General features: G+C 35.5%; 3 protein-coding genes across 5 annotated transcripts in view; all 3 read left to right on the top strand.

Annotated features, from left to right (window-relative positions):
* Window positions 1–26626, top strand: part of kcnv2b (potassium channel, subfamily V, member 2b) — a 172954-nt gene that overhangs the window by 67379 nt on the left and 78949 nt on the right. The gene's annotated exons all lie outside the window — the stretch shown is intronic.
* Window positions 588–9226, top strand: LOC127957891 (serine protease FAM111A). 3 transcript variants are annotated; one of them, XM_052556586.1, is made up of 5 exons: window positions 588–710; window positions 1185–1267; window positions 1357–1419; window positions 1969–2022; window positions 6520–9226. In XM_052556586.1, the coding sequence occupies exons 2-5, from the start codon at window positions 1199–1201 to the stop codon at window positions 8359–8361; spliced, it is 2028 nt and encodes a 675-aa protein (XP_052412546.1). In that variant the 5' UTR covers window positions 588–710; window positions 1185–1198; the 3' UTR covers window positions 8362–9226. The 3 variants fall into 3 exon arrangements, with proteins under 3 accessions (XP_052412546.1, XP_052412548.1, XP_052412547.1); XM_052556588.1 differs by having other exon boundaries at window positions 6523–9226; XM_052556587.1 differs by having other exon boundaries at window positions 643–710; window positions 1167–1267.
* The window catches only part of adamts12 (ADAM metallopeptidase with thrombospondin type 1 motif, 12), a 34943-nt gene continuing 19212 nt past the window's right edge, over window positions 10896–26626 (top strand). Inside the window, exons 1-12 of the mRNA XM_052556581.1 lie at window positions 10896–11398; window positions 12176–12534; window positions 17988–18168; window positions 18264–18505; window positions 21765–21848; window positions 21984–22108; window positions 22869–23018; window positions 23944–24087; window positions 24210–24354; window positions 24474–24566; window positions 24643–24788; window positions 25916–26085. Of these exons, the coding sequence (XP_052412541.1) occupies window positions 11287–11398; window positions 12176–12534; window positions 17988–18168; window positions 18264–18505; window positions 21765–21848; window positions 21984–22108; window positions 22869–23018; window positions 23944–24087; window positions 24210–24354; window positions 24474–24566; window positions 24643–24788; window positions 25916–26085 (1951 nt within the window). The 5' untranslated portion in view covers window positions 10896–11286. The remainder of the gene's footprint in view (window positions 11399–12175; window positions 12535–17987; window positions 18169–18263; window positions 18506–21764; window positions 21849–21983; window positions 22109–22868; window positions 23019–23943; window positions 24088–24209; window positions 24355–24473; window positions 24567–24642; window positions 24789–25915; window positions 26086–26626) is intronic.

Here is a 26626-nt window from a genome sequence, read left to right on the forward strand (position 1 = left end):
AAGAATTAGACTTGTTTAAACTAGTTTAACATGACACACTTGTGTGTACTTGGTTAGATAAATATATGCAAAAAATAAAATAAAATAAAATAAATAAATAAAAATTCTAAGATTACCCCCCGCCCCTTAACAGTCTTTAACAGCATTTAATGAAGAATTTAAGAATTTAAAGGGTAGCCTATATAAAATCCAAAATTTTTGTGTTCTTGATTAGAAATTAAATCTTTTGCAACATCAGAGCAATTTTGGCTTTGTAACTTGTGTGTGAGAGCATTGTCCAGATATGAAATCTTACATAACCATATCAAGACTAGACACATGAACTAGTAGCAAATAGTTTTGTTCTGGTAAAAAGTTGTGGTTTAAAACAGGATAAAGTGGGTTTGCATTAGGATATTTCATAACGTCATAACACAGTATTCTCAGTGGGTTTTTATACTGCCACATGGTCCTCAGGAATACTAGATTCAATCTAGCAATCAAACAGTTCCTTGTACTTGTCAATGACACCGAGGTGCATGTGTCATGGACATGATATGTCTATAGGCGGCAGTATGTACCTTTTTTAACATGATCTGTAACCTGTCGGTAAAACATACAGAAGAAAACATCCGAAATATTTTGCGCGCGCTGCAGGAGATCGATGATCATCGCACACTTCAGAAAAACGGGCGACACGCACTTTCTCCGGCTTAAATAACTCATATAAGGTAATATTTAACACTGAATATTTACAATATATAATATATAACATTTATAATATTCCTCCACCTTTTCCCCAATAATATATTTATAAATATGGATAAACAAAAATGACTGCGAACACCTCTATGTGGCAACTAACTGTCGGTTTTCAAATGCTGAAAATAGGAGAAAATGTTTGTTGTGACTTATCTGTGAAAGAAAGAACGAAACTTACAATGTCGTTTTTTTAATTTATGTGCCGCGGTAACACATTTTGAACAGGAGGGGCGTATAAACTAATACTAGTTATTTTCTTCTAGGTTAAAACTATTGGTACAGTGATAGTAAATTCAGCTATCTTATGCACAATTTTACCTGAGGGCTGTGTGTTTGTGTGTCTGTCTCTGTCATCAATAACTGTAACTTTAATAGATGTAGAATTTGACTTTTTTTTTATTTATTTTTTTACATTGTTTACAAAGTGATTGTTCTATTCATAGGAACAGCCATAAGCATGCCTAAAGCGCCACCCAACAAAAAATTCAAGCAGATAGACCTTCTGAGCTCCTTTAAACAGTCTCCTGTGAGTGACCATTATCTTTCCCATCCTCTTTGTTTAGCCACTGCAATAGATTATGGCTTATTTCTAATGGTAAATGTTGTCTCTTTCAGAAAAAGCAGACTGCCACAGACACTGAACCTGGGGAGACATCACAAGCTAGTGACAATGTTCAGGTAAAGTTGTTATACTTGTTGTTTCTTTAATAGTGTTTAATAGCCTATGAAATAAAAAGCTTGAGGAAACTTCTCACATTTGACTGGATACTACAGTGCTCGAGGGTTATCAATATTCCAATATAATAAAATAACCAATTACCTACTAAAAAATTACAAATGTTAAATGTACGATTTGCTATATATGTTAATCTTTTAGCTTTTCAATCACTAAAACAATTGTGATATTCCTATAGAAGAATTTTACCTCAAAACATTTGAACAGGTAGACTCTGTTGTGGATAAAAAGAAAAATCCACAGTTGAAAAACTGATATCACTGATTCACAGATGTGTTTTACTGTTCTGTATATTGTATTTTCTCAAAACATTTGTTTCACTCTCAGTGTGAATAGACCATTAGTCTGTGATTTGTTTCACTTTGCTGCATTATGTCTGGTGTGATTACATGGCATTGCACTTTCCTGTCCTTTTTACAATTTGAATTATGATAGAAGTCTCTGGACCGTGGCAAGCCTGTATTAATGTCAATGTTGTGGACATTTTGCAGGAAACGATGGCTCATTCACTTAAGACAGAAGAGGGACCTTCAAGTCTGCTGCAGGTAGATCGCCTAAAGTGATACTTCATCTAAAATACGATAACATCCACTGATCATTTACTCACTCTCATGCTGTCCCAGATGTATTTGGGTTTCTTTCGTCAGATGAACACGAATGTAGATTTTTAGAAAATTATTCAGTTTCTGCGAGTCCATGTAATGGAAATGTACAGGACCCTCAAGGTTGATGCTTAAAAATGTACAGAATGTAAACGTAATGGGAATCCATTTGATCCTTAGTGGATGAATCAATGTCAGTGTCTTCTGAACAGTGGTGGACAGTAACGGAGTAGCTTTACTTCGTTACTGTACTTAAGTACATTTTCAAGTATCTGTACTTTACTGGAGTAGTTTTATTTTGAGCAACTTTTACTTTTACTTCACTACATTCCAAAGAATAAAATCGTACTTTTTACTCCACTACATTTCATAAAACATATCGTTACTCCCTATAATATATCACGTGCTCCGACACGCAGAAGCGGTGTCTGATTCATCATGAACGAACCGAGTCTTTTCAAAATATACTTTTAAATCGGATCGCGAATCGCACCAAACGATTCGTTTACGAATTAGAATGATCCGATTGCAGCTGTTCTGGAGTCGACCACACACTGATTCAAATGAACCGTTTACTGCGAGTCACCAGAAGTAAGAACCGGGAGATCTTGTGAGCGCGCGTGCATCTGATGTTGCTAAAAGTAAGTTATGTCGAAATTTTGGATTAATTATTGTAACTGAAAATCATATTTAGATCAAAACTGTCAGTTGTTTGGGAACTAAATCCGTTGTAAAGAGTGATCTATTTAAGCCCTCTGAAATGCTCGAGTGCAGACGATGCAGACACATCAATTTTAGGTAAAATAAACAACAACAAAAAAAACCCCATAAAATAACACAGATTAAATACAATAACTCATGCACGTTCAAATTCACCGCTGCCGTAATGTTAACAGTTTTATTAAAATGTCCTATGTTACGTCTGTTTTTATATTGTTTATCGACAGTAACGTTATACATATGTATATTGTTTGGATTAACTAGACGAGTAGACAGACATGAATGTTCATCGTACTGAAAATAAGTAAATATTGTTAGCTGATGCTAACTGTCTGGCTAACAAGCTTGTTAGTGCTAAGTTGATGTAATTTTTATAATGTCCAAATATTTTTATTCAGCCACACACACACACACACACACACACACACACACACACATATATATATATAGATATATATAGATTACATCTGGTTAGAAAAGAAATGATGTGATGTTCAGAACATGGTAACTACAGTAATTATCAGTGGGAAGAGATGCACCCCGTTTGGCTAGGGGTGTTTTTAAACCACAGACAAGATTTGAGAAGGAAAAAATCATTATGAAATTTGTTTTATTATTTTTTTCCTTAAAATGTTTTTCCTAACTTCAGGCCTTATTATCATGTCATATATACAGTACAGACCAAAAGTTTGGACACACCTTCTCATTCAAATAGTTTTCTTTATTTTCATGACTATGAAAATAGTAGATTCACACTGAAGGCATCAAAACTATGAATTAACACATGTGGAATTATATACATAACAAAAAAGTGTGAAGCTGAAAATATGTCATATTGCAGGTTCTTCAAAGAAGCCACCTTTTGCTTTGATTACTGCTTTGCACACTCTTGGCATTCTCTTGATGAGCTTCAAGAGGTAGTCACCTGAAATGGTCTTCCAACAGTCTTGAAGGAGTTCCCTGAAAGATGCTTAGCTCTTGTTGGCCCTTTTGTCTTCTGTCTGCGGTCCAACTCACCCCTAAACCATCTCGATTGGGTTCAGGTCCGGTGACTGTGTCAGGTCATCTGGTGCAGCACCCCATCACTCTCCTTCTTGCTCAAATAGCCCTTGATGCCTTCAGTGCGACTCTACAATTTTCATAGTCATGAAAATAAAGAAAACTCTTTGAATGAGAAGGTGTGTCCAAACTTTTGGTCTGTACTGTAACTTTGATGTTCTGTAAAACAACAAGCTTCACAGTGAACATTACTCTAATCAGCGTAGTCCATATCAACAACAAAAATATCTTGACTCCATATAGTGGTTATTTTGGAAAAAATCCAAGGTATTTTGAGCAGTAGGATTATAAAAAAAATGTGCTAATATAAAATTAAATTAAGTAGCCTATATAAAATTGCAAACATCTATCTTGCAGTACTTTTTTACTTAAGTACATAAAAAATTTAGTACTTTTGTACTTTCACTTGAGTAAAATTGAAAAAGGAGTACTTTTACTTTTACTGGAGTAATATTTTACCATATGTATCTGTACTTTTACTCAAGTACTTGATTTGTGTACTTCGTCCACCACTGCTTCTGAAGCAAAACTATATGTTAGTGTAAGAATAAAAAAACCTTAAAGGGGGGGTGAAATGCTCGTTTTCACTCAATATCCTGTTAATCTTGAGTACCTATAGAGTAGTACTGCATCCTTCATAACTCCAAAAAGTCTTTAGTTTTATTATATTCAGAAGAGAAAGATAGTCTGTACCGATTTTTCCCGGAAAAACACGAGCGCCTGGAGACGTGACGTGTGGAGCTAAAGAATCACGAGCGCCAGTAGACTTTTGCGTTGAGAGCGTTTGGAAGCTGTGACACCGTGAGGACAAAACCAACCAAAACAAACCATGGCTAACAGTCAGATTCAGCGTATATTTATGATCCAGAATCAGATCCAGAGGCTGAAATTGAACAAAGAACCATTCAGTCAAAGGCTCTTTGAAGAACAATCTCTTTCTGACCTTTTCATAATCTGTTGTCTTCAAATGTTAAAGGTTCTTTATGAAATCATTTAGACAGGAAAAAAAAGGTTCTTCTATGGTATCATGAAGCACCTTTATTTTTAAGAGAGTATGACAACATTTACAGGATGCATTGAGGAGGACCCCAAACTATACTCAGGGTCCAAGTGATGCTTATGGTCCATAACATTGGGACAGATTTTGTGTAATAAACAACGCATGACTGTATATTTCAAGTTGGAAAAGACATTTAGCTCCCACTTTAAGTGAACCTTCATTCCCTGCAAGATGGATTAAAATGCTGATAAAGTCAACAAAAGATGAGACATAAACATGTCAGTATGTTTGAAAAGTTAAAATGTAAAATAAATTATTTAAATAAAACACATAAAACATGTTTATTCTGTGGCACCTAAAAAAAACATCTGGCACCTAAGTTTTTTTCTTATAGGAGCCAATGGCTCCTTGGTTGATTTTTGATAGATAAAATATATATATATATATATATATATATATATATATATATATAGATAGATAGATAGATAGATAGATAGATAGATAGATTACATTTGGGGAGAAAAGAAAGGATGTGATGTTCAGAACATGGTAATTATCAAAGTGGGAAGAGATGCACCCCGTTTGGCCAGGGGTGTTTTTACACCACAGGCAAGGTTTGAGAAGGAAAAAATCATTATGAAAATATAATTATATTTTCTTTAAAATGTCCTCCATAACTTCAGGCCTTATTATCGTGTCATATGTAACTGTGATGTGCTGTAAAACAACAAACTTTAAAATACTTTGTTCTTACTGGTGACGATCAGATGGTCTTCTCTGTTTTCTCTCAGGAACATTGCAGTGTAAGCTTCATAGTGAACATTAGTCTCGTCAAACTTAGTTCATATCAACAACAAAAATATATCTTGACTCCATATAGTGGTTATTTTGGAAAAAATCCCAGGTATTTTGAGCAGTAGGATTATAAAAAAAATATGTGCTAATATAAAATTAAATTAAGTAGCCTATATAAAATTGCAAACATCTATTAAGTACAATTAAGTACATAAAAAATGTAGTACTTTTGTACCTTCACTTGAGTAAAATTGAAAAAGGAGTACTTTTACTTTTACTGGAGTAATATTTTATTACACGTATCTTTACTTTTACTCAAGTACTTGATTTGTGTACTTCGTCCACCACTGATGGTCAACTGTCATATGTCCGTTTGGCGTAAATGTCAGCATTTTGCTAATCATAATGTAAGTGTTGTGAAACTTGTGCAATGTGGAAGCTCAGAGGACTGTCACTTTTCACATGAGCTTTACAATGTGATCACATGACAATCGCACGCAGTGGTTTATTAGTTTAGAGTAAAGAGTTAAAAATTTTAAACATGCCTATCGTTTTGCTGCAGAGGAAATTGATTCATCCACTGGGGTCATATGCAATCCTGTCCTGTTCACGGTGTATTTTTGAAGCTTCATCTTTGAGGGTCCTATAAACTTGCATTACACGGACTCAGAGATTGATCACTTCTCTAAAAGTATTTTTGTTCATCTGAAGAAAGAAAGATACATCTGGGACAGCATGAGGGTAAATGATAAGAGTTTTTATTTTTGAGTTTCCCTTTAACATGTACTAATAGTAAAAAATAAATCACCATTTGGTATTCACTTGAATGTCTGTTTGTACATGATGGATTGTTTATCTGAATTTAGCAGAGAACAGAAGATCAAAAGCACACTTTCAGGTTTTGTTTCACCTCTAAACCTGATCCAGTTTTTGTGTCATGTTATACATCCATGACTGTGCTTGATGCCCTTCAAACAAGCGACACTTTCAGAGTGAATAAGAATGTAAATGACAAGAAGAAAGAAATGGTCATCCTGAGAGCTGACAGAGCTGCTTTGAAGATGGATTTCCCCTGCTGTCTTATTAAAAAAGATGAGATCTTAAAAATAACCTTCATTAAGAAGGAAATAAAAGCTTCTACAGCGCAAGATACACAAGAAAGACTTTCATACCCCAGGACGGACCTAGTCACATTTTACATTAAAACCGCAGGAAAGAAGAATTTGCAATACATAATGAAAAATAATGAACTGAGAAACACTGCTGATTATGTTTGTGTTTATGCATACAAAGGAGAGGAAGTTGAAACTGCTCTTATGCATGATGGACGATTCAGTGATACAATTTTCCAGAAACTCTGTGTTCTCAATCTAGAATCTAAAGAAGGAGCAAAGAAGGACCAATTGTGCGAGTATGAAATGGGCAACCCTGTTGAGTATCTTGATAAGAAGAAATTTCAGATAATTACTACTGGCGACACACGACCTGAAAACCAAAAGAAACTAACTGAAGTCAAGAAGGAATCTGATGTAGCTTCAGCTGCTAGTTCAGAAAAAAGTGACCCAGGCCAGCATCCTAACGGCACTGAACGAAAATCAATTCAAGAGAGAACGCCAAATTTTGCAGCTCCTTCAGTTGTTGGGCAAGCAACAGCGAATTCTTCTGGAATTGTTTCTGGTGATTCTGGAAATTCGTTCTCCACTGACATTGAGAACTTTCTCCAGTCTGTATGTGAAGACGTATTGAAGAAGCTAAAACAGCGAAAGAAATGGCAAGTTCAAAAGTTATTCGAAGAAGCATATGACAAAGGCGTTCAATGTTTCACTGAGGTGAGCAAAGTGAGGCAGATTATGACACTCTCTGACTCTGTGTGTTTGATTAAAGTAGAAAATTCTGCCCAAGGAACCGGCTTCTTAGTCTTCGACAGATTCATCCTCACTAATGCTCATGTAGTCAAGGACTTTGTTCATTCCCCACCAGAGCATCCTCACACAATTAAACTTTCAAAGACTCTGACAGCTGCATTTAATTATGAAGTTTCGGGATCTCATGCAAAAGTTATATCAATAAAAGATGACGTTGTTGCTTATGGTTTTGAAACAAATGACAGGCGCAGATTCCATGATTTTGCTCTTCTAGAACTGGAAGCTGCACCGGATGACTGTACTGAATTGTTTGAATGCTATAAGCATGTCCCCCCTCCTAAGCGTGGTGGGATCTACATTGTGGGACACCCAAATGGTGAGGTTAAGAAGATGGACCCGTGCTTCATCATTGGGAGTGAGAAGCAACTACAGAGTATAAATAAACACATATCTGAGAATGTTTCCTGTCCATATGTGTCATGGGGATGTTGGCCGTATCTACATCACAACCGGATCACCTATGACTCTTGTTTCTATCATGGATCTTCTGGCTCTCCAGTGTTTGATGAACACTGCTGTCTGATTGGAATGCATTCTGGTGGCTTTCATTACGAAGAAGGTCAGAGAGATAGGAGTGTTATTGAATTTGCCTATTCCATGCCATCCATCATAGATGCTATTGTCACACAGGTCAAGACAAGAAGTGACATTTTAAAATTACTCTCCAAATTTAAAGGTATAAATGCTAATTTTGGCCTCGGGCCCCTTGAGGATACATGTGGAGCAAACATGCCTGTAAATGAAGAAAATGAGAACGTTGAGAAAATGGAAGTGGATCCTTGAAACAGTGGGTCCTTGATTGAATTCCCACACATTTCTGTAATTATCCAGGAAATACTTGACAGAGATTTGTCTATACCATTATGGATTTTTATTTTCATATTTCATGTTTTATTCTAGACACTTGTTGATTTTAAATCATTTAAAATAATGTCTCCTGATTTCTGATGAGAATACATATATATAGGAGGCAGCAATACATGGATGTAGTTTTAAACATGCAATATAAAAAAGCATACAACTAAAATAAATGTTTTTAATCATAAACAGAATCTGACAGATGTATTTTGCAAACTATGAAACTGTTCATACCTGACTACGCATTTCTTTCTGTAACAAGACTGGACAAAAGCTACCATCTTGGAAATGCTAATATTTATACAGTCTATGTGATCCAAATGTACTACTGTAAGTTTATTTACCATGAGCTAGAGATGCACAACAATGCTGGGCAAGAAAAAAAAACTCCCAAGGGGAGACACAAAATCCATAAGTCCTGAATGGTGTATTTCTGAAATCTTTTTAAAATCTGAAGGAATTCTGTATGATCAGCTTCAGTGTACATGGAGACAAAGCAGCAAGAGAACCGCAACAAAAAACTAAAAAATCTCCAAAAGATTCTTCAGAGCAGAATATGAGATTAAAGAATTTCTGTTGTCAGTTGTTCACCATTTCTGTTTAAATACATGTCATTAACTAACGGAAAGATCTTTACTATTCTGGAACTGTTTACATTTCTGTCGTACATGGACATTACTTTGACATATTCACTTCTGATTATTTACTCCTCTGTAAAAGAGAAACTTGAAAGTTTCTGTGAAGCTGTTTTGCAGTGAGCACTATACAAATAAACATGAATTGATCTGAATTAAGTTGTAGTTCACTATTGTATATTCTTCACATTTTTATTCATTTATATGCACTTGTGTATTCATATACATATAAACTGAACATATCATTCTCTCATATATTTTTTATACTTTAAATAAAGCTAACATATTTGATCATGACCATCTGATGTCCAAAGGCCAGTGTGAAAGACGTTCTGGACAGTTGACTGATCTGTCCATAATGCTCCGATGGGGCCACTGGTGCATCCAATCGAAACGTAATCATTTGCACATTTTTTAAGCCTTGCCAATTAAAACATTAAAGCGACTTGTGTCAGCTGAAGCAGCAGCATCTTCATCGGCAGAATTACAAAAACACTGGAAGAGTGTAGTTTGAGTTTGCTTTTGTTTCATATCTCTTTTAGTGATTCATATTCAATACTGCAAAGAGTTGCGCAGCACTGGTCATCAAAAGAAACACCGCTTGATTTTCAAAAAGTAGGTGCTTAACAGGGACGGGGTGAATTTATGAATGAGTGTGTGAACATTATTTATTCATTTGTAACTGCAGGTTAAAGTATTCCATGTCCCACAGAGCTGCATTAAACTGTGTAAAAAACACTTCAGATGCAGCCTCTGTTTTCTCTCCATTGCAAAGATCAATTTTGTTGATACTGATTGCATTTGCTTGGTAACAGTCCAAATGCAAGTATTTGACCTAAAAAATGGTGTAAAGGTAAAAAAAAAATTTTAGCAGTCAGCTGTCAGTACAATTAGAAATAAGATATCAGCACAATAACACTCAGCAAAATATTGTCTAATTATCGTTATCAATAAAATCCCAGAAATTCCAGAGATATCTTTTTTCTTCTTTTTTCAATATTGCAAACCCTTAATTTTTTTTTTCTTTATTATGATGTGCCATTCCAAGATTTTCTGTAGCCTCATCTGGTCACCCCATTAAAATTTTCTGGGGGCTCCACTGCACTGCTCACAAAGATACGTATGAACACAGATGACAACAGAGCTGCATTGTTTTTGGTATAAATGTTTTTTTTTTTTTACTTTAAGCATATGTAGTCTCTTTTCCTTTATTTCGTTGTCATGGTGCCCTAGAACGCTTCACTTACATGCTAAAATCTAAAAAAAAATATTCTGGGGGTGGGGTGAGTTACTAGGGTCAAAATTTCGAAGTATGTCACCTTTTTGACTTCTTGTGAGCAAATTTGTATAAAGAGCGAAACGTCTTCTTTTAAATGAAAAAAAAAATCTAATGGAAAAGTGTGTTAGCATGAAATTTAATGTGTGCAATGCACACTGTGCATTGTTTAGGATTGCTTTCAGTTCAATAAATATAAATATCCATGTCATGAATGAAGGGCTAATGTTAAAAAGTGTGTTTCCTGTTGTAATTGCAATAGTTAAATAAATGAGGAGAAAAATTAAATGTGTTTTTCCATTGTTCTAATGAAGGATTGTGCAATTGAGAAATATAATTTTCTCTTTCACTTATGTTGTTATTAGTAAAATATGCTGGGGGGGTTGGGGGTGCTCGAAGGGGGTGTCGCCCAGGGTGTAATTCACTGTAGAACCGCCACTGAATATTAGGAATTTATCAAAAAATCTCCCACCATGGCCCCGCCCCCCAGCACCCTCAGATAAAATATTTTCTCGCGGCTATGCACATTATCCCTTAAGAGACACGTCCCAAATTCTGGATTGCATCAACATTTTCTGTAGGATAAGAAGCTGTTAATGTCTATTTTTTGGAATGTAATTAAAGAAAGACCTTCAGGCCATGTTGTGCCCTGTTTGTGCAAAGTTCCAATAACGCGTGCATCCCTTGACTCCTGCGGCGCGTTGTTTTTCGACTCTCGTGGTGATATGTTCTCCTCCCGCGCGTGGAAACAGGAGGACAGTCAGTCAGAATCTCTCCTCCCACTCCACATCATATTCCTTCATTCTCCGCTCATTTTCTTTCTCCGTCTCTGAGCCCAAATGTCTCCTGCTTTCACCAGAAACTCCCCTCAGGACTGACTTGAACCAGTTCCTCGACGCAGAGCGTTTATTTACTCCGTTCATTTTGCGTTGCAGAAACATGTCAAGCCGGGTCAGCGTTGCGATTTTGCGGTTCAACTGTGTTTTCTTTCTGGCTGCGAGCCACGTCAAGAGCTCTGAACCGGATTACCTCTTTCCAGACACAGAACAAGGTTTGTGTTTCCACGCATAAGATTCATACACTTGTTTTTATCTTATTTACAACATTTCTGTTGTTGTGTCCACTGAAGGAGCTGGTCAGTTTGCCAAGGGTTTCACTGAGGCAAGCGGTCAGCTGCAGTAAAGTCCAAGTTTCTGTTTATGGAGTTCTGAACTTTATGCATTCTCATTCTGTAAAAGCACAGTTAACCCTTTAATGTGTGAATTGTTCAGAGTCTTAATGTGCCTTTTTTTTTACTTTAATATAATCACACTCAGTCTTCTATACCATGCTTTTTGGGAGACATACACAGCTGTTCATTGTAATACAAGGTTTACTTGATATATCAACACATTCATCAGTCATTTTGACTGTTTTATGTTGTCTGACATGAAGAGGACCACGATATATAATTATGTTTAAGGATCAAAGGCAATCATTCATGGTGGTTTAGATGTAACATTTCTCTCTGAATGGTTAAAATGACTTGATACATCTCATGAATAAGCACCTGTGTTTTTAAAATTTATATTTAAAAGGAAAATTTGTAAATACAATGCTATATATATATATATATATATTTTAAATTATGTGTGTGTATACATATATAAGATGTACAACAAAAAGTTTGCTCTAAAGTTCCTACAGCCTTCATTAAATGAAAACAGGTAAATAATATAGGTAAAATATAGGAATTCAGGGTGAAATATATCAATATTTATTTATTTTGTCATGTGTTGCTCCAAAAAAGATTGTTTTCAAAGGGGAATTGTCTTATTTTCATTTCTAGAGCTCTTCATCAAGCAGCACGCGGAGTTTTATGTGGATCATCCTGAAAAAGTGGACGGAGATGGGAATTTCATCTCCTACTCTTTATCACATCACTTCTCTGACAGGCGTCATAAGAGGGACCTGATTTCAGCAGAGAGGCGAGTGTATTACAAACTCAACTACAAAGGTCAGGAGTTCACTCTCAGTCTAACCACTAATGACAATCTGCTCTCCAATGAATATGTGTTGGAGAAACACAACGGGAGTTTCACAGAAAAGCAGTCGCACACATCTGGGAGCGGCGGCTGCCACCTCATTGGCACAGTGACTGATGGTTACGTGCAGGGAACCGCTGCAGTCAGCACCTGTGAGGGACTGGTGAGAAATATCTGATTTAATCTGTCAGTTCTTTTACATATCCGGTAATTAATGTCTGGTGTGAATTCACTTGCTGTACTTGCATTAGTGCCGAAGCTGTCATTGACTGTTAAAGAAATAATTCATCCAAAAATAAAGATTTACTCACCCTCAGGCCAGTCAAGATGTAGATCTCACAATTCAGACTTTTTTTTCCTCATAATTACGTGATATAAACTCGCAAATGCTAGTTAAAAAGTCATAATTGTGAGATATAAACTCGCAATTCTGAGAAATAAAGTCAGAACTGCGAGATATAAACTCGAATGCTCAAATTTCCAGTGAAAACCTACCGAAAACACTCAAATTAGAAAACATTATAAATAAACTGTTGTGAATCAGGTTAAAGTAAGGTGATAGTTTCAAAGCTGTTTATGTACTTTCTCAAATATTGATTTTGGATCATTTTTAACCAAAAGAAAAGTTACAGACTGCAGCTTTAATGCATGTTCCTGATTTAATTCTTAATCATCAGTGCATATTAAAGAATTATTTTTTCTAAAAAAAATTAGCAAAAAATAGTTTTTTATCCGATATCATCTATTGATCAATATCATCTTAATGTAAACATAACATTTATTAATGTCATCAATGTTAAAATCAGTTTTACTCTGAAATGCATCACATTTGATAGGTTTCAGATTGATCTAAATGTCTTTCTTTGAGAAGCCACTGGTTTTTTTTTTTTTTTTTTTTTTTTTTTATAAACTATAAACTATGGCTTTTATTAGTATATTTTCAGTATTCAATTTAATTTTAATTTATGTTTTAGTAATTTAAATGTTAAATATATTTTTATTATTAAATATTGCATATAATAATTATTATTAAATATATAAATATTATCTTTAAATATTCGTATGTAGCGTTGATTTAATTTTATTAAAATTTTAGTTTTTTTAGTACTTAGAAAATCATGTTAAATTTTCATTTTTTATTTACATTTTGTTTTATTTCAGCTTTATTTCAGTAACAGATAGTTTATTCGTTAAAGGTAATAACACTTCTTGTGATAATCTCTGGTAAACCTGGTGGTACCCAGGTTTTTTTTTTTTTTTTTGCCCCCATTTGTTTGCAAAAAGAAGGGTTTAGCCCTCAGAGTGATTCTTCAATGAAACATCAGTGTCTGGGCCGACTGTATCCCATGTCTGCGGAGTAGATCTGAGTTTATATTCTCCTGATAATGACCGTCTGACATTAAATTATCCCACTTATTACATTGCTAACTACCAAATAATCATATAAACTAACATGAAATATTGATCTCGGTTTAAAAGATTTTATAATCCAGAAAAAAAGAGAGCTGGATAAACAACCAATTATTCTATTTTACATTATTATACAACAATATTTGACTGCAGAAAGCCATGATTGAATAAGATCTAATAGTAACCTGTTATTCAGAGTGGATGCTCAGAAAATGCAGGGAACTTGAGACTAATTGTAACCAGGTCAGTGTGTCAGCACAAAACATGACTCATTCTGACTTGGCAATTGAACAAAAAAGTTGCAAAAGAGGAAAAGAGGAGAGGCAGAAAGAATCAACTGTTGGTGAAAGCACAGGAAAGAGTTTTGGACTTTAAAATGAGCTTTGATTTATTAGATGCATGCATAATTTGCAAAAGTATGCATGCAGTACCTGTAATAAATGCTCCTTCTGTCTGTCAGTCATTGCCTGAGCATGCATGCTCCTCCTGTACGGTCGTGCGTTTCATTCCGTTCTCATGTTATCTTTCCTTCCAAACATTAGCTTTGAGTCTGTGGTGCTTTTACACTCACATTCCATTAACCTTTATGTATTCGCTCCTCAGAGACTCAGGTGTTTAATGTATGGGAGAAGCAAAAAATAACATACAGATATTCTTCTGTAATAATATTGTGTGCAGGATGTCGAGATGATGCTTTTAAAATGGACAAAGTCAGGATTCTTTGCCATTTGCGTGACCAAATGAAAATGTAATGAGGTTCAACTGATTAGCTTAGCACATTTATGCACTGCCAACATGCACGAATTAAAAAAAACAATGTGCTAATGTTTTGTGCAGTGCATTAAGTGGTGAAGTAGTGGCCAAAAGATATGCAAAGCTTGTGAAACATTTCCTGTAGTTTTAAAAGAAATAGTTCAGCCAAAAATACAAATTCTGTTATGCTTGAATCTTTTCATTTTTACTCCTATTTTTCCATACAAGGAGAAATTTTAGTGAACACCACTATTTGGCAGAAATGTTGACTGTGTTAAAACTTTTTGTCCAAAGAGGTTGTTCCGCCCCAAACTCACACCACTGGTTTAAAATTTCATATGTATTTTATTCCTGTGATGCAAAGCTGAATTTACAACATCATTACTCCAGTCTTCAGTCTCACATGATCCTTCAGAAATCATTAATGCTGATTTGCTGCTCAAGAAACATTATTATCAGTGTTATAATGTTATAATCAGCTGTGCTGTTTAATATTTTTGTGGAAACTGACACAGCACATTTTCACGATACTTTAAAGAATAGAAAGTTCAGAAGAACAGCATTTAATCAAAATAAAATTCTGTCTTTTTGTATAAATTTAATGCACCCTTTCTGAATAAAAGTATTGATTTCTTTCAACAAAAAAATCTTACTCACTCCAAACTTTTAAACAGTGAATGATCTTAACAGCAGTACAGAGCCATTGTGTTTATTATGGCCATCTCTACATGCACATTAAACTATTGGAGAAAGTATTTTTGTAATGTGGTGCATTTCAGTTTGGTTTACAGTCCTTGTGAAAAACTCATTGGCACTGAACTCTGTAGACTCCATTCCTGTTCAACTTTTGTTTTAAACCAGAGCAGTCACAGATAAACAAAACTACCCATCGCTGACCCGCTCTGCATTAGTCATTAGATCCACATACATTCTTCCTGCCCTCCAGAGGATGCATGGCTGGTTTTGAAGTGCTATACTGTAGTTTGAAGCCCTTTACATGAGGTGGAAGACCTATATATCCTGTTTGAAGTCCTACCAAAACCTGCAGGAACTCTGGAAGTCCAGCAACACACACATGGCTTCTGTATTTAGCAGTTCAGTTTCTGTTTTCATAATGTCCCCTGACACCAAAGCTCACATTTCTGCTGTGAGGAGGAGAGAGAAAGAGAGGACGGGCCCACAAAAGACAGAGATGAATGAAATATCTTATTTGCATGTGTAAAAAGTATTTTGGCCGTACAATGACAGTTTTTATGATCAGATTTAGTATGATAAATTTTTCTGTTATATATTTGAATAAGTTCAGGTCAAATTTAGTATGTTTTCCATATTGTCTTCCAGATATTGACATTTTATTGTTTGAATTTAAAATCCCTATGAATAAAAATATATATAAACAAATATTTTTTATATTTAATTTGATGCAGACACCAAAATGTGACATCACGAGTTATTGTAATATTAGTAATATTTTATATATTTACTGAATGAAAGTACATGCTACCATGATTTTTCTTCCATTTGAGGGCATGTGTGAGTGCTTTTAGAGCCTCATGCCATAGCTGTGTATCACAGGTGTGTATGTTGCAGTGGCTAGTATTGTTTAGACTCGGTGGAAGATCGACTCGGCTGAGTCAATATTATGACTGTGTCTCCGGCCCCCTGGAGAATTCATGGTGTATTCCTCTGCCTTTCCACAAATCCTATATCTGTTTAGTGTTACGTGCACCCCAGTTTCGAAACATTTGGAATGTTTTTTCTGGTCACGGTTTATTTAGTTTGTTCTGAACACACACACACACACACACACACACCTGTTTTTGGCCTGTGGGACTGATTCATTCAGCAGGGCGGTGAACGAGTGCATGAAGTGCATCATGAGAGTCGTTCTCATTCCCATAAAGCTGGGATTTCACTGCATCTCCAAGAAAACATGGTGATAAGAGAAAAATGTCACGTTTCAGAGATGTTTCATTTGCCAAATGGAATCTCATGGGATGAAACACTCAGAGTCCAAGACATATGGACACACACTTTAAGAAGACTGTAAAGAGTGAATGTGCAACCTGATCTGACCCTTGAAATGTGAGGCTCACACATGAGGTTATAAGTTTGTTCAAAATCCCTAACCTTAAGAAACAGAAAATATGCTTAGAATTGAATAAATTTGATGAAAAGTATAACATTACAAAGGAATTCTTCAGTCAAATAGAAATAAATGTTGTGCTACTGAACACCATTCATCCAAGAATCCTGAAATAAATAAATATATCACAGTTACCACAAAAAATATTAAGCAGCACAACTGTTTTCAACATTGATAATAATAAAAAAATGATTTCTGAAGAATCATGTGGCACTGAAGACTGGAGTAATGTCTGCTGATAATTCGGCTTTGCATCACGGGAATAGATTACATTTTAAAATATATTAAACTTTTTACTGTATTTTTGAGCAAATAAATTGTGGGGAACCTTTTGTGGATTGGAAAGTTTCCATGGATGTTAAAGGTTCTGGAATTAGAATTAGATGCCAATAAAGGATCTTTATTTAAAAGTGAAATAATTGCATTTCAAATTGCATTAATGTTTGACATTTAATGGATGCATTGAATGTATTTGTTTTGTGTTTAAGCTTGTGCATGTGACATGTTCAGGCACACTGGATAAACTCGCTAAAGACCCTGCAGTGTGGAGGAAATGCCAGGACTGGCAAGCACTTGCAGGGAAAATTAACAAACAGGGAGTGTGACAGGAAAAATACCTTCCCTGAATTCACTAGAATTCCAACATATCTAAATAATGAGCCTTGACAGTGTAATGACAGAACAAACTACTTTAAACGATTTGAACAAACCCTAATCTTTAAGCATAAGCCTCTGATGCACAACACAGTTGAGCTACAGATATCAATGATACTGCAGATTGTGTGGCTTCATGAGTAGTCAGGCTGTTATTTTTATAGGCCGATGGATGAGCCATTTTCAACTGGGGGATGATATTATAATTACTATAGACTTATACTTACAAAGTGAAAACCCAAGGTTCTTTCATAGAGACATGGTAAATCATAAAACATTTGCTACAAGAGAAATAACTTTAGAATCTAATGAATAATACAGTAAAAATAGTGATTTAGTGAAATGTTATAATTTAAGATACATGTTTTTTCTATTGAATTTTCTGTATCAGTACTCCGATTTTCAGTCAGTGTCACACAATCCTTAAGAAATCATATATGTTGATTTGCTGCTCAAGAAACACTTCTGATTATTAAAAAAAAAAAAAAAGTTTTATTATCATTGCTGAAAACATTCATGATGCATAAATGTTTTTATGGAAACCAATAACACTTTTTTTCAAGATTGTTTAATAAATATATTATAATATATTTAATAAATTTTTTTTGCTTATTTGTGCTCAAACTTTTAAATGGTATTGTTTTTTCTTATAGACAGGGCTGTTAAATTTACCACAGGGGGCGCTATTGATCGAGCCGGTCCGTGGCCACACCCCAAATGTCACTCATCCAGGACACCCACATGTGATCTACTGGAGTTCAACCTGGAGTGGACTCAGATGGCGACGTAGCACTGATCCACACAGCGTTCATCATAGTCCCTGTGGGGTCAAAGGTCAAATATGTTAGATGTATTAAAAATTCTTAATAAAATAATACTTTGCCCAAAAAAATCTAATTTGTGTGGGTATGTGTTTGTCTCGGGTGCAGATGGTTCTGAGTTTTCCCAACAGGTGGAGCAGGAGAGAGAGCACTGGGAGCAGGAGCAGCGCCAGCAGGGTGGGGATCGTAATCATGATCCGGGTGAAGAGTGGACACGACCCCGGAGGATCTCCCCTCGCTCCATCAGCAAAGAGCGCTGGGTGGAGGCCATGGTGGTGGGCGACTCCAAACTCGTGGACTACCACGGAAGTGGAAACGTTGAGTCCTACATCTTTACCATCATGAACATGGTAAGTGCATTCAAGTACTTCTAGCATATTCACGCACTTCTGAGAAATACGTCATCAGGTGTGTTCAAGTCACTTTCGTCAGAGACTGCAGTGTACCTTTTCTGCATCAAATTTTGCAAGATTATTAAACTACAGGATGATGAATAAAGAATGTGCATCACTCTGTTTTTGCCTTATGTTGCTCAATTTTTTAAGGGGCTCTAAAATTGTTTTAATGCTGTCCAATGATTAATCACGATTTATCACATCCAAAATAAAATTTTGGGTTGCATTATATATGTGTGTTTAATGTGTATATTTTATTATGTAAATCTAAATACAAACACATATATGTATATTAGTGGTGGGCATAGATTAATTTTTTTAATCTAGATTAATCTCACTGTAATCTTGGAATTAATCTAGATGGTAACGCAGCACGTTAACGCCGATAACGGCCCACCACTAATATCTATATTTAAGAAAAATATGTTTATATGTTCAGTATATTTATATATAATATAAAATGTAAGAATATAAATATATGCATGTAAATACAGGTAAATATTTTCAAAAAATTTACTGTATGTGTGTGTATTTATGTATACATAATAAATACACACAGTAATCCTACATATATTATGTTAACAAAAACTTTTATTTTGGATTCGATTAATCGTGATTACAGTTTTTGCCCCTTGCTTGAACACTATAGACCCATGCTTAGACTAAAGTAACACAACTTGAAGCTTTTGTTACCATACCTCAAACACATGTACCCTTACCTTAAACAAAAGCGCTGCTTTGCACTCTATTTGCAATTCTGCAACACACTTACTCCTTTATGCAACACACTTGGTCCTGCATACTACACTCTATTTCATTCATAAAACACTTCAAAAATGAAATCTCAGGGTGCCGTTTGGCAAACACATGTATCCAAAATACAAAACACATCGGGTAATTGCTACCACTCAAATACACAACTGAAGGCACTTACTTGCAAAACTGAACACCAATCAGCCAGCTACAAAAAGCCCTCAGTTTTTAACCATTTCAAGAACTTTGCATGCATGGATGGAGGGAGAGAAAGAGAAAGAGAAAGAGCAGGAAGAGGAGGAGGAGGAGGAAGAGGAAGAGCAGGAAGTGGAAGAGGAGGAGGAGGAGGAGGAGGAAGCTGAAGAGCAGGAAGAGGAAGAGGAGGAGGAGGAGGAAGAGGAAGAGCAGGAAGAGGAGGAGGAGGAGGAAGAGGAAGAACAGGAAGTGGAAGAGGAGGAGGAGGAGGAAGAGGAAGAGCAGGAAGTGGAAGAGGAGGAGGAGGAGGAGGAGGAAGCGGAAGAGCAGGAAGAGGAAGAGGAGGAGGAGGAGGAAGAGGAAGAGCAGGAAGAGGAAGAGGAGGAGGAGGTCGAAGAGGCCATGCACGGACCCCTATTTCTGATGATATAAGAGCAACTTTGGTGGACCATGTCATCAACCATGGCCTGACTGTGAGGGAAGCTGGGCAGAGAGTCCACCCACACGCTGCATGTCTCTTCTGCAGGCAATGGAACAGACCTGTGACGACATTCAGGAGGGAGCAATCCATGGATGGTTTCGACATGCAAGGGGATATTTTCCCCTGTGCCAAGCAGGAGAAGACATTGCTTGCAATGTCGATGAGGCCAACAGATGGCGGGATCCATGAGCCCACGAATGCACAATTGCCATGATTTTCTGTGTTTACAGTATAGTGTTTTTATATATATATATATATATATATATATATATATATATATATATATATGTATATATATATGTATATATATATATATTTTTTTGTTTTTGCTTTATCTGAGTTCATGTTACTGCAATGTAAAGTGCTACAATGTACAATATTGAGTAGGCCTATTTGCTTTTTTGGTTGTTTGAAAATGTGCTTCCTAAAAATATGCCTTCTGAATAAACAGTGAAAATTAAAGACTGCAGTGTTTTATATAAAGTAGACTAGTGTGTTCCCCCTGATCTGAAAGTGTATGCATATGATGCAAGTATGTGTCATTTTGACATCAGAGTTACATTTTGACAAAGGAATGTTAGGTTTTGATAGCAGAGTTTAGGTTTTGATACTAGAGCTTCAATTTGACACAGATGTGAATGGTATATTTCCCAGTGTTGTGTCATGTTTACTTGTGTGTAGAGTTTTGGCACAATGAGCGAAGTTTTGCAAAATGTGTTCAAGCAACGGGCAAAAACTGTAATCATTTGACAGCACTAATTGTTATATATTGTAAATGTACAATAAAATCTATAATATAAAATCAATAAATCTATAGATGCAGTTTAGATGGAAATCATTCATTTCGACAAATTTAATGTCGATACAGATGCTGCTTCTTATAAATCCATCACAGGTTTTTATGCTCCCAACTTGAAAACGCTCAGCTTAAAGAAAGTTCAGTTACACTTCATTTTGATGGTCCCCTTTTAAAATTCTGTTGACCATAAATCATTTTGCAGCTAAACTTTGACTAAGGGCCAGATGTACTTAACATTGAGAGCACTGACGGGACTGTAAGTTCTGCTGGTGATTTACTGACAGTGTGAAAATGAAATAACACAGATGCAGCTAAATCATTTCCACAGTGAACAATGCAACCTAGCAGCACATATTACAAAGCGTCGCAAACAAGCAAAGGCTATGATAATCCAGTGCATGTAATCCACCAGCAACACAGGCCCATACTGGGATAAGAAAAGACTTCTGGGGATGTTAATGGTGCAAAAACCAGAAAACTGACCATCGCAAACCATTCATAATTTATTTAAATACTTGCATCTGAAAGGAAACCCCTACAAATGCATTAGCCAGTCCAGCACTATTGTTTCATTTCATGTCTTTTTTTTATGCCAAAAGAGGGCTTGCTCTGGCAAAATCTGTTAATAAATATGGCCCTGGACTGTTACAGTTGGAGTTAGTAGAATAAGTTGACATGAACTTGCAAAGTTGAATGCTGTTGGAGAACCATCAAAATATTATGCAGACAGTCTACTTATACTTTAACGACTGCTCGTTGACATACAGTAATTGCTGCTTTGTTACTTATAGTCACTCAGCAGAATGTCTAAAGCGGGCCATTAAAATAAAGTGTTACAGAAAGTACTCGTAATTATTACAGTGATGGCTTTTCAACTCGTAAATACATCATTCTGACAAAATCTGAACACAACATCTGACTTTCATCAAATAGGAAAGACCAGCTTGATAAACTAAAATTGTATATTTTGTATCACTCTTTTGTAGGTGGCTGGAATTTTTCACGATGCAAGCATCGGTAATGCTATCCACATCGTATTGGTCCGGCTCATTCTGCTGCACGGAGAGGAGGTACATATGAATAAAGGCACAATTTGCTTTACATCCAGTCCTTCCCAGCTGAAACAAATATGCGTAGTGCTGCATGAGCACAAACACATGCTGTCAGTGGTCTTTTACTTTACTGCAACTTTTGTGTATTTTCAGAAAGGCCTGAAGATCATTCACCACGCTGATACGACTCTCAACAGCTTCTGTACCTGGCAAAAAAACCTCAATCCTCAAAGTGACACTCATCCTGCACACCATGACGTTGCTATACTCATCACACGGTAAAAACACCCTAGACAATCATTTTAGGAAGGCATATATTTGACAAGAATAAATATACTTGACAGTAATATTGTAAAGTATTAAAATAATTCAATATGAAATGTTTCCCATTTCAATATATTTAAAAATATATATTTTATTCCTGTTATAGAAGCTGAATTTTTAGCATAGATTACTCCAGTCTTCAGTGTCACACAATCCTTGTAATGCATATATTTTACCATTATAATATGGTAAAATATCCATTGCCTGCTTACAAAACATTATCTAAAATAATAATATCTAAATTAGCTACATTTACAAGTCCATGAAATTATTTAATAAAGCTCACTACCCTGGAATAAATGTCTGAAACAACTGCACATTTATTAGCTAGTAAAACATAAAGGCATTATTACCAGAGGATGCAGTGCTGTCAAACACACATGTGAACCCTCTGACTCTCATTTAATGTCATAAATGTCTGTTTCTTGGTTGCAGAGCTGTTTGTCTCTGAACATTTAACATTTCTTAAACTCTCTGGTTTAACCCAGAGCACCAGAGACTGAATGACTTCACCATGGTGTGTGTCCAAGGCTTGACGTTCTCCAGAACTCGTTCATGATGAACACAGCCAAACAAATGACAAAGAATTCAACCCCTGCCATAACTCTTCTTCAGCAGTTTTAGCCCTGCAGCACGACTTTAGTAGATTATAAAATGAATCATAGCCGCTGTTGTGCCTTGTTGTGTCTGACCTGATGTGATCTCTCCTCTCAGGAAGGATATCTGCGCAGGCATGAATCAGCCGTGTGAGACGCTGGGCTTGTCTCACCTGTCAGGCATGTGCCAGTCACATCGCTCCTGTAATATCAACGAGGACTCAGGGCTACCTGTCGCTTTCACCATTGCTCATGAACTTGGACACAGGTACATTTTTTTATGGGTCATTTTCATGAAACAGTGCCATTAGTGCCTAAATATGGCATTCATTTTTCAGGTCACATTTTCCCCACCTCTGGCTTGATTTTCATGCTAAGAATACAATTTGTTTTACAACATGACACTTTAATAATAATAATATTTACTATTATATTTATTTTATAAAAAATATAATTGGTTGTTTAACGGTGTAGAACACAACCTTATGTGACTGAACAGAAATTGAAAACAAATGCATTTTAGAAAAGAATACATATTGGATTACCGTAATTGTAATATCTTAAGGAATGCAAACTGGGTGACATTGCTATGCAACATTTTATTTATTTTTTAATAAAAATAAAATGTAAAATTTAACATTGCACAACAAACAATGTTAAATCTATCAAATAATGTGACTACATTTATTTAATTGAGCATTTCTGTCTTATTTTGTATGATTCTTTGATTAATGTTATTCCAAAGGAAAGAAAAAGTGTATTTTTAAGTTTAATATCAGTAAGATCTTTTTATTTTATTTTAAGAAATTAATAATTGTATTCTGCAAGGACATATTTAAGTGACAGTAAATATATTTATAATGTTATAATTCGTCATGGTTTCCAAAATATTAAGCAGGATGTTTTCAACAATGATAATAATAAGAATGTTTCTTGAGCAGCAAATCAGTATATTAGAGTGATTTCTGAAGGATCAGCTTTGCATCACAGGAATATATTATATTTTAAAATGTATATATACAAATACAATAACTATTTAGTTTTAAATTGAAGTAATATTTCACAATATTCCAAATTAATGCAGCCTTGATGAGCATAAGACACTTTCAAAAAAAATTAAAAATCTAGCTGACCCCAGACTATGAAATGTACTGTAAGTTAAGCAGGTGATGTCATCATGTTTTGTGCTGTAGTTTTGGAATCCATCATGACGGTCAAGGGAATGACTGTGAGTTAGTCGGGAGGCATCCCTTCATCATGTCCCGTCAGCTCCACTACGACTCGTCTCCTCTCACCTGGTCGTCCTGCAGCAAGGAGTACATCACACGCTTTCTGGAGTGAGAACACACACTCATGTACAGGAACATGTCATTGCATGCTTTATATCCTACATCTCACCGCTAATTTTGAAATATTCCAGACTATGATCTTCATTCATAAAGCTCTGTTATCCTCTCAGTCGTGGTTGGGGCTTCTGTCTGGATGACCGGCCATCTAAGAGGGACCTCAGCTCCCCGATGGCGGTGCCAGGAGTGCGATACACCCCCCAGCACCAGTGCCAGCTGCAGTACGGACCCAACGCCACCATCTGCTCAGAAGTGGAAGTAAGGAGTGCATGCATTTAAAAACCAAGATCAATAAAATACAGCTCTACTTTAGTCTGTAATATCGAAAGGGAGTCTTCAGGTTGTCAAAGCATTCATTCATGCTCTGCTGGTTTCAGAATGTGTGTCAGATTCTGTGGTGCTCTGTAAATGGATCATGCCGCTCCAAACTGGACTCGCCGATAGATGGAACCAGGTGTGGGCCTGAGAAGGTACGAGAGATTGACTTACAAATAAAAGTATTTTGTATTATTGTATACTGTATTTAATTATCTGTGTGTGTGTCAGTGGTGTATCTCTGGTGAGTGTGTGATCGTAGGGAAGTTACCGGAAACAGTGCATGGAGGCTGGGGTCCCTGGAGCACCTGGTCTCACTGCTCTCGCACCTGTGGAGCCGGAGTCCAGTCAGCAGACAGGGAATGCAACCAGCCCAAGTACACGTCACTCTCTACTGCTGCTTTTATATTATTTCTCAGTACTTTTCTTTCTTTCATTCATTCATTTTTGTGGTCAGTACGGTTTCATCGTAAAAAAAAAAAAATACTTGTATACAGTGAGGACGCATTAAATTGATCAGCAAAGACATTTATAATGGTATAAAAGATTTATATTTCAAATAAATGATGTTCTTTTGAACTTCCTTATCATCAAAGAAATCTTTAAAAAATATATATAATAATGTTTTCCAGGAAAGATATTGAGCAGCACAACTGTGTAGACATTGATAATAATATATATATATATATATATATATATATATATATATATATATATATATATATATTTATATTATAATGATTTCTGTAGGATCATTTGACAGTGAAGACTGGAGTAAAGATGGTGAAAAATTCACATGAATATATTACATTTTAAAATACATTCGAATGGTTCCTGTTTTTACTGTATTTTTGGTTAGCCTTGGTTAACATAAGAGATTCATTTAAAACATTAACATTTACTGACCACAATTTTTTTTATATATATATATATCAATGTGCTTGTATACAAATATATACTAGCTATGTGTTTTTTTAAAGAAATTAATATTATAGAATAGTTTTGTTTTTATATATACACATATACACACAATTTAAATACAATTAAAATATATAATAAAAAATGCATTATGTGTCAAGAATAATAAACAACTGAAAGGTTAAAAAATCTAATTATTCATTTGTCACACATCAAAATGAAAGATTCAATGTATTCAGTGCATATTCTATGCATACAGAGAATTTGCATACTGGGCACAATAAACATACTGTATTAAAAAAAAATGATAGTATGCTCTTCTGTTCATTTATTTCTGCCCAGTATCTGTTGTACTACCAGCAGAATACACTAGAGGGCACACCTGTAACTATTTTACACAACATTGCCTTTTGCTGTGTGTTTTGTGTTCTGTCATAAATTGAGTAGAATCTTAAAACTACGTCATTTTGAGTCTTTAAGTAACCACTTTTACTTTTTTCCTCCCCATTCCAATTCTTCTTCTCTGTCTTTTCTTGTGCACTTTGCTGAACATGATCTGATGCATGATTTGTGTTTCTGTGTACAGACCTGAGTTTGGAGGCAAATATTGTACAGGCGAGCGGAAGCGCTACAGAGTTTGCAACACAAAACCTTGCGCCAGAAAACATCCCTCCTTCAGAGAGATGCAGTGCAGTGAATTTAACACTGTGCCGTACCACAATGAACTCTACGAGTGGATACCTGTTTCAAGCTCATGTAAGAGCGCTTTGCTTTACACGCATCAACAAATTGCATTTAAATTTGTAAATGTGCATGATACCAAACCAAGTCTCTTATGCTCACCAAAGCTGCATTTACTGTATGTGATCAAAAATACAAAAACAATTATGTGAAATATTATTTCAATTTAAAATAACTGTTTTCTGTTTGAATATATTTTAAAATGTAATTTACTCCTGTGATACAAAGCTGAATTTCCAGCATCATTACTCCAGTCTTCAGTGTCACATGATCCTTCAGAAATCATTCTAATATGCTGATTTGCTACTCAAGAAACATTTCTAATTATCACCAAACATTGCATTTTCTTCAGAAGTTGGTAAAAGTCTAGTTGATTTATATTTCTTTTTCTCAAGAACTGTTTGAATAAACACAACTGGATACACAACTGTAAAACATGTAATGTTTTTTGCACTGAAAACATGTGCTTTCTACAACTCAACAGCTGAGCCAAGAGACTGTGTTAATGCACGCTGCGGCGGGTCGAGGCCTGTTGACATTAACATAAAACTTCTTA

Source organism: Carassius gibelio, chromosome B5 (assembly GCF_023724105.1).
Source record: "Carassius gibelio isolate Cgi1373 ecotype wild population from Czech Republic chromosome B5, carGib1.2-hapl.c, whole genome shotgun sequence".
NCBI lineage: Eukaryota > Metazoa > Chordata > Actinopteri > Cypriniformes > Cyprinidae > Carassius > Carassius gibelio.